This window comes from Haliotis cracherodii, unplaced genomic scaffold (assembly GCF_022045235.1).
Source record: "Haliotis cracherodii isolate W230 unplaced genomic scaffold, xgHalCrac1.p SCAF_3, whole genome shotgun sequence".
Classification (NCBI taxonomy): Eukaryota; Metazoa; Mollusca; class Gastropoda; order Lepetellida; family Haliotidae; genus Haliotis; species Haliotis cracherodii.
Window position 1 is genome coordinate 33,477,478 of NW_027266286.1, and position 9,255 is coordinate 33,486,732.

General features: G+C 44.3%; 1 protein-coding gene across 2 annotated transcripts; it reads left to right on the forward strand.

Moving 5' to 3' along the window:
• Positions 1-609: 609 nt before the first annotated feature.
• Positions 610-9,047, forward strand: LOC139474885 (beta-1,3-galactosyl-O-glycosyl-glycoprotein beta-1,6-N-acetylglucosaminyltransferase 3-like). Of its 2 annotated transcripts, XM_071258078.1 has the most exons (5): positions 610-813; positions 2,263-2,439; positions 4,814-5,530; positions 5,696-5,928; positions 8,734-9,047. In XM_071258078.1, the coding sequence occupies exons 3-5, from the start codon at positions 4,851-4,853 to the stop codon at positions 9,036-9,038; spliced, it is 1,218 nt and encodes a 405-aa protein (XP_071114179.1). In that variant the 5' UTR covers positions 610-813; positions 2,263-2,439; positions 4,814-4,850; the 3' UTR covers positions 9,039-9,047. The 2 variants fall into 2 exon arrangements, with proteins under 2 accessions (XP_071114179.1, XP_071114178.1); XM_071258077.1 differs by lacking the exon at positions 2,263-2,439.
• The last annotated feature ends 208 nt before the right edge of the window (positions 9,048-9,255 follow it).

Genomic DNA, 9,255 nt, shown 5'->3' on the forward strand with positions numbered 1-9,255 from the left:
TTATGAATTTGTTATACACTATCCACAACACACGTGAGACTGCCAAACCCCGTTTTGTACGGGGGATCTAATCAGAGGGTATTCGGGACCCGGAGGAATGGTACACGCGGCACGCAAACAATGTCGTATTTGGTACACAGATTCAACATTGGAAACACACTATCGGTGTACTTAAAAGATTCCATTATAATATTTTATTTTTTTCGATATGGTTTCTGTATGAATTTCCAATTTCACCATTTTTCATTGCTTTTGACATTTGTGGCATTCAGGGGTGAGCAATGAGACTAAGAGTGAAATATTAGATTGTATTCTGGATTCAGGGGAGCACTGGGTTGGTGCCCTCACTCATGCTAGAGGGGCTGACACGAGCTTACACGTGTGGTGTCTAAATGAGGAGGAGGAAGGGAGACCCCTTCACCACACCCCAACCCTTCCCGGGGCACGCCGATGTTGTCACAGTTGTCACATTTAAACATACTCAAAGCATCGATAGTCGGAGGCAAATGTTACAGAATGTATTGATAACTTGGCGGTGGAAGCATCATCACGTGACGGGTAGACAAAAGTCCCACGTTGCAAGCAAGGTCGATACGTGCGAGTACCAGTCTGCTGCTGTGGCTGGTACATCCAGCGCTCACAAGCCGAGGGCACATTCATATGGGAGTTAGTCTCCTCACCATTATGTTGACTATTTCGACACGATTGGTTTTTTATAAACTTGTTTCTAGGCATTGTCTTCTGCCAGGTGACGTCTAAACGGATAAGTGTTAGATCTGCAGAGATGTCTTGGAAACGCGTCGTGTTGTACAGGTGAGATACAATCGGTGTTTTTGTGTTGTCCTCCACATGTGGTGCCATAACTTTCGTTTAAACCTACGTATGAATGCAGCGATAACATAAAGAAAACAAGAATGTCTCCCCACATAGTTTGCCAACAACATCCAATCTACAATTATCAACCGACTTTCTTATAATGAAAGCATAAACTACGTTTTTGATCACGCTGATGCATATTCAAGCGTTCGACTTAAGTGAGGTGAGGTGAGGTGAAATGGGGTTTAACGTCGCGTCCAAGATTACTGCACTTATATACCGACGTGCATGTACGTGTGTGTGTTTGTGTGGCTGCTTGTACTTGTCCGGACTGATGCCGATTTATAGTTCTAGCTCACTGAGATACCATGCCGCAGTTTAACATGAATACCCCCCTCAGACACAGCATACTGACTCCGAGCCGACCAGTCCTTGTTTTAGCCCCTTAATGCCGAGCGCCAGACTACTATCTTTTAACGTCATTTGGCTCTCCCCGACTTAGGTGAAGCAAAAAGGAGTACGGTATAACAATATAATATCAGTCTCTCGTATTCTGCGAGCAATAAGAGATTTGACTCAGCTGTTACAGTTGCAGGAGGGTCGACATCTAAGCTTGCATCGAACCTTCTCCCATCTGTTGCCGCCAATCTATGTGTCACAATAAAAGGCGGTTATTGAACGCTCATGTATCGGCACAGTACTCTACAAAAGGAAATGGCTTATTCGATAAATAGGTTCTCAAACAATAAACAGTTACCCCGTGACGCTCACTTAGTTACAACACGAAACAAAAGGAACGTTCACTCTGACAGTGGTGCTTACAACTAAAAAAGGTTGGGGGTATATCGTCGTAGTAATCAGAGCTACATCCATTGCCAGCTTCCGTTTCCTGTATGAGAATCATACTACTAGTCACACAGACACAACACATTTATAAATTCCGCGGGATACGAACCTGCAACCTCTTAATGTATAGAAATTCACGCTACGACCTGTGCTACGGAGACAGTTGTCTTCACAAATGTCAATGTCCTTGGTCACCATCAACATGGCTTGATTTACTTGTACAGTGTTACGTTAATATTGGTCCACATGTGTTGCCTGTGATTTGCACATCTAAGTTTAACACATTTTGTACATGTTAACCATATTTGACTTACTGTCCAGTGATATGGACTTTATTTAAATATGTTTAAATTATTAGGATAATACATAATTATCTGCATTTTTTTCCTAAACATGTGTAAACGTGTTTAAATTATCAACATGTTTAAACACTAAACATGTTTAAATTCCCACCAACATGTTTAGAATATAGGGATGATGTGTTTAGGTTGTGTTCAGACGATAGCTGAATTTATGTGTTTAGACTATAAACATGGTTAGAGAGAACACACCAAATATGTATTCCTTTTAGGATTTAAACACATTCCTAAACATGTTTAGATCCAAGAGGGGTGCAATATAACAGGACTAGCAGAGGTAGCAACAGCAACAACAACACTAGCAAACACTAGCAGGAGGAGCAACAGCAACATTAGCTGAGGTAGGAACAACACTTGCAAACACTAGCAGGCGAGCAGCAGCAACAACACTAGCAGAGGGAGCAACAACACTAGCAAGGTGAGCAGCATCAACAACACTGGTTTAGGTAGCAACAGCAACAACGCTAGCAGAGGCTGCAACCGTAAAAGCAGCATCACAATCAACTAACAGAGGTAGCAACAACACACTAGCAAGGTGAGCAACAACACTAGCAAGGTGAGCAACATCACTAGCAGATTTAGCAACAGCAACAACAGTAGAAAAGGTAGCAACACAAGCAGAGGTAGAAACAGCATTGCTATTAACAGAGGTAGCAACAACACCAGCAAACACTAGCAGGGAAGCAACATCAACAACACTAGCTGAGCAACCATCTGCAACAACAGTAGCAAAGGTAGCAACAACAACACAATAATTGCATGGGTGCAACGTCAACAACACTAACAGAGCTAGCATCAGCAACAACACTAGCAAACACTAACAGGAACGCAACGGCAATTAGCACCATTAGCAGAGGCAGCAGCAGCACCAAGTTTCAACAACAACATTCCCCGAGGGAGCAGGGGAGCAACAACAACAACACTAAACACTAGGCTGAGGTAGCTGAGGTATAAAAAAACAAAACAATAGTTGTAGATGCAGCAACAACATCACTAGCTGAGGGAGCAACAGTAACACTTGCTGGTCCAGCAACAACACTTGGTGATGTAGAAACAACAACATTAGAAGATAGAGTAACAATACCAACCGAGGTAGCAACAACAGTTGTAGATGTAGCAACACCACTAGCCGAGATAGCAACAACAACATTAGCAGATGTAGTACCAACACTAGCCGAGATCGCAACAACAACATTAGCAGATGTAGCAACACCACTAGCCGAGATAGAAACAACGACATTAGTAGATGTAGCAACACCACTACCCGAGATAACAACAACAACATTAGTAGATGTGGCAACAACACTAGCCGAGATAACAACAACAACATTAGTAGATGTAGCAACAACACTAGCCGAGATAGCAACAACAACATTAGTAGATGTAGCAACAACAACAACATTAGTAGATGTAGCAACAACACTAGCCGAGGTAACAACAACAACAACATTAGTAGATGTAGCAACAACACTAGCCGAGATCGCAACAAAAACATAAGTAGATGTAGCACCAACACTAGCCGAGTTAGCAACAGCAACATTAGTAGATGTAGCAACAACACTAGCCGAGATCGCAACAACAACATTAGCAGATGTAGTGCCAACACTAGCCGAGATCGCAACAACAACATTAGCAGATGTAGCAACACCACTAGCCGAAATAGAAACAACGACATTAGTAGATGTAGCACCAACACTAGCCGAGGTGCCAACAACATTAGTAGATGTAGCAACACCACTAGCCGAGATAGAAACAACAACATTAGTAGATGTAGCACCAACACTAGCCGAGGTGCCAACAACATTAGTAGAGGTAACAACAATACTAGCCGAGATAGCAACAACAACATTAGTAGATGTAGCAACAACACTAGCCGAGATAGCAACAACAACATTAGTAGATGTAGCAACACCACTAGCCGAGATAGCAACAACAACATTAGTAGATGTAGCAACACCACTAGCCGAGATAACAACAACAACATTAGTAGATGTAGCAACACCACTAGCCGAGATCGCAACAACACTGGCCGAGGTAACAACAATACTAGCCGAGGTAGCAACAACACTAGTAGAGATAGCAACAACATTAGCAGATGTAGCAACAACATTAGCCGAGATAGCAACAACACTTGTCGAGGTAGCAACAACACTTGCCAAGGTAGAAACAACAACACTAGCCGAGGTAGCAACAACAATACTAGCCGAGGTAGCAACAACACTAGCCGAGATAGCAACAACACTGGCCGAGGTAACAACAATACTAGCCAAGGTAGCAACAACACTGGCCGAGGTAACAACAATACTAGCCGAGGTAGCAACAACACTAGTAGAGATAGCAACAACATTAGCAGAGGTAGCAACAACATTAGCCGAGATAGCAACAACACTAGTAGAGATAGCAACAACATTAGCAGAGGTAGCAACAACATTAGCAGAGGTAGCAACAACAACACTAGCCGAGATAGCAACAACACTAGCCGAGATAGCAACAACACTGGCTGAGGTAACAACAATACTAGCCAAGGTAGCAACAACACTGGCCGAGGTAACAACAGCATTAACACCAGGTGTGGTAGGAACAACAACAACACTAGGAAACACTTGGGTAGAGACATCAACAACACTTGCTCAGGTAGCAATTATCAGGTAACAACAACAGATGTATCAAGATGGGTCAAGTCGAGTTTCTCCATGACATTGGTAGTGTTCTGGATGTTGTATGAATGTCTACATATCAGTATCACCTGTCACAGTATCAGTGTCAGTATCACATACCAATCTCTATTGCAGACGTGTGTCCTTCCGAAAGTTGGTCCAGATCTTTGTAATGAGTTCCATGTTAATTCTGCTCACTAACTGCATCTACTGGAATGAAGATTTTGTGCGGAATGTCCTCATCAGTCTACGGACCAAACGCCAAAACCTCTTTCTGTCTGTATCCCCAAGTCGTTCAGAAGCCAACTGCTCTGCCATCTTTAGAGGTGACAGGTCTGAGACTCTCCGAGCCCAATCTCTACCTCCAAGACACTCCATACCCCCCTTCTCTCAAAGTGTACTCGCTGCACGAATGCAATGTGAGGAGTTCAAACGTTCACGGGGATATATTCTCAATGCTACGCCTGAGGAACTGGAGTTTCCACTAGCGTTTAGTATACTTATGTACAAAGATATGGACCAAATGGAACGACTGCTCCGAGCGATCTACCGACCACACAATGTGTACTGTGTCCACGTGGATCTGAAGTCCCCAATTTCACGGGAGGTTGCAACTTTACTGCAGTGTTTTGATAACGTGCATCCTGCCTCCCGACGAGTGAATGTGGTGTGGGGGGAATATTCAGTTCTGGAGGCGGACCTTATCTGCATGGAAGACCTCCTAGCACACGCAAACTGGAAGTATTTCATCAACCTCACTGGACAGGAGTATCCCTTGAAGACGAATTACCAGATTGTTCAAGTACTCAAATCTTTCAAGGGGGCAAACAATGTCGCAGGTACACTCACGAGGTAATTCCATGTCATACATATTTAGACTTACACAGTTGTGTAGATATAAAATACATTTGTAAGTTATCTTTTGAATATTGTCTTAGGCATTCTGTGAAATTTGCCTCAACATCAATTCATTATATTTAGATGTCTTCTACCGAGAATAACTTTGATTTGTGTCAGGTACAATGAGAACTACCGACGATGGAGCGCAGCCGGGCCCCCGCCTCGAAATATACGCCCTGTGATGGGGTCTGTCCACGTTCTCGTCAACAGAGGCTTCGTCCAGTATGCCATCACTAACCCAACGGCGAAGGATCTGCTGGACTGGGTGAAACAGACCCTGATCCCTGATGAAACATTCTTCCCTACCCTAAACTACAACGCACAGCTCGGTATACCAGGGACGCACACAGGTAAACATTTGTCCGTACTGTAGCATACATAGGTCAGCATCACCACCAGTCATCACTGGGGCCAAAACAAGCTGTCATCAGTTTCTCAACAGCGTCGTGGCGAGGTCAGCATCTTACAGAAATGAAACCCAGATAGATATCAGTCATTGCATGGGCGGTAAATATTATTCAGCACTCGGGTAAACGTCGGAGCGCAGTCTGCCCCACACTGGTAAACGTCAGTGTGCACTATGAATCACATAGGTAAACGTCAGTGTGCAGTCTGCCCCACACTGGTAAACGTCAGTGTGCACTATGACCCACACAGGAAAACCTCAGTGTGCACTATGCCCCACACAGGAAAACGTCAGTGTGCACTATGACTCACATAGGTAAACGTCAGTGTGCAGTCTGCCCCACACTGGTAAACGTCGACGTCAGTGTGCACTATGACTCACATAGGTAAACGTCAGTGTGCACTATGACTCACATAGGGAAACGTCAGTTTGCACGATGACCCACACAGGAAAACCTCAGTGTGCACTATGCCCCACACAGGAAAACGTCAGTGTGCACTATGACTCACATAGGTAAACGTCAGTTTGGTACGATGACCCACACAGGAAAACCTCAGTGTGCACTATGCCCCACACAGGAAAACGTCAGTGTGCACTATGACTCACATAGGTAAACGTCAGTGTGCAGTCTGCCCCACACTGGTAAACGTCGACGTCAGTGTGCACTATGACTCACATAGGTAAACGTCAGTGTGCACTATGACTCACATAGGGAAACGTCAGTTTGCACGATGACCCACACAGGAAAACCTCAGTGTGCACTATGCCCCACACAGGAAAATGTCAGTGTGCACTATGACTCACATAGGTAAACGTCAGTTTGCATGATGACCCACACAGGAAAACCTCAGTGTGCACTATGACCCACACAGGAAAACCTCAGTGTGCACTATGCCCCACACAGGAAAACGTCAGTGTGCACTATGACTCACATAGGTAAACGTCAGTGTGCAGTCTGCCCCACACTGGTAAACGTCGACGTCAGTGTGCACTATGACTCACATAGGTAAACGTCAGTTTGCACGATGACCCACACAGGAAAACCTCAGTGTGCAGTTTGCCTCACAGATGTAAACGTCAATGTGCACTATTACCCACACAGGTAAACGTCAGTGTGCACTATGACCCACACAGGTAAACCTCAGTGTGCCCTATGACTCACATAGGTAAACGCCAGTGTGCACTATGCCCCACACAGGAAAACGTCAGTGTTGAGTTTGCCCAATACAGGTAAACGTCAGTGTTGAGTTTGCCCAATACAGGTAAACGTCAGTGTTGAGTTTGCCCAATAAAGGTTAACGTCAGTGTTGAGTTAGCCCCACATAGGTAAACGTCAGTGTTGAGTTTGTCCCACACAGGTAAACGTCAGTGTTGAGTTTGTCCCATACAGGTAAATGTCAGTCTTGAGTGTGTCCCCTACAGGTAAACGCCATTGTTGAGTTTGTCCCACAGAGTTAAACGTCAGTGATGAGTTTGTCCCACACAGCTAAACGTCAGTGTTGAGTTAAACCCACACAGGTAAACGTCAGTGTTGAGTTTGTCCCACACAGGTAAACGTCAGTGTTGAGTGTGTCCCATACAGGTAAACGCCAGTGTTGAGTTTGCCCAATACAGGTAAACGTCAGTGTTGAGTTTGCCCAATACAGGTAAACGTCAGTGTTGAGTTTGTCCCACAGAGTTAAACGTCAGTGATGAGTTTGTCCCACACAGGTAAACGTCAGTGTTGAGTTAAACCCACACAGGTAAACGTCAGTGTTGAGTTAGTCCCACACAGGTAAACGCCAGTGTTGAGTTTGACCCACACAGGTAAACGTCAGTGTTGGGTTTGTCCCACACAGGTTAACGTCAGTGTTGAGTTTGTCCCACACAGGTAAACGTCAGTGTTGAGTTTGCCCCATACAAGTAAATGTCAGTGTTGAGTGTGTCCCATACAGGTAAACGCCAGTGTTGAGATTGCCCAATACAGGTAAACGTCAGTGTTGAGTTTGTCCCACAGAGTTAAACGTCAGTGATGAGTTTGTCCCACACAGGTAAACACCAGTGTTGAGTTTGCCCCATACAGGTAAACGTCAGTGTTGAGTTAGACCCACACAGATAAACGTTAGTGTTGAGTTTGTCCCACACAGGTTAACGTCAGTGTTGAGTTTGCCCAATACAGATAAACGTCAGTGTTGAGTTTGTCCCACACACGTAAACGTCAGTTTTGAGTATGTCCCACACAGGTAAACGTCAGTGTTGAGTTTGCCCTACACAGGTAAACGTCAGTGTTAAGTTTGTCCCACACAGGTAAACTTCAGTGTTGAGTTTGCCCCACACAGGTAAACGTCAGTGTTGAGTTTGTCCCACACAGGTTAACGTCAGTGTTGAGTTTGCCCCACACAGGTAAACGTCAGGGTTGAGTTTGCCCAATACAGGTAAACATCCCACAGAGGTAAACATCGACTCGAACGATGACGTCATAGCAGCAGTGGCTAGCTTGTGAATAGCAAATGGAAGGACGTCTACGTAATTAGGATAACATCTCTCCAAAATCGTTGAAAATAGTGTATCAATGTTGAATGGGATTATGTTGTTTCTATGTTAGGCACAGGACGAATCAGTCAATAAGCACGTGGGCCCGCTTAAACACATCAAACAGTACTGGAATGTACACAGGTGAACAACAGACTAAGCTAGTAAAGGTATACATGGGGATAACCGATATAGCCTCATTGACTTGGAATACTGAGCGTCACGTTTGCTATTGCAGGAGAACCTCACGAAGAGCCCTTCCCCGCCCGTTACAAGAACTGGGACCATGGACTATGGTTCTACCTGGATGACTGTCAAGGAAAGTACCTACGGGAGATTTGTATCGTTGGCGTGGGGGACCTCCCGTCTCTCACCAGACAGAAACATCTCTTTGTTAACAAGTTCCTGGGAGACTTTGAGCCTGCTGCTTTGGACTGTATAGAAGAGTGGTACTTTGACACAATCAAGAAAGAAAACAATGGACCTCGACACTTTGATACCTCCTTTTACGAGGCTATGGACTTTGTACGCAATAAAGTATGATCTGCCTCAGTTATAACTTCATTGTCATTTCTGTATTATTTTATATTCCAAATGTATGTGACTTTGTGTGGAACGGATTCTTATTAATCCTTATGATGGCTTCAGGTAGAATTCAACTTGAAGATATCAATTTCTTTATTAAAGTAAGGACACCGAGAGTGAGCGCCTTCGCCCTGGATATTGTTATGTAATATACTTCGGTTGCATTATGAAATTA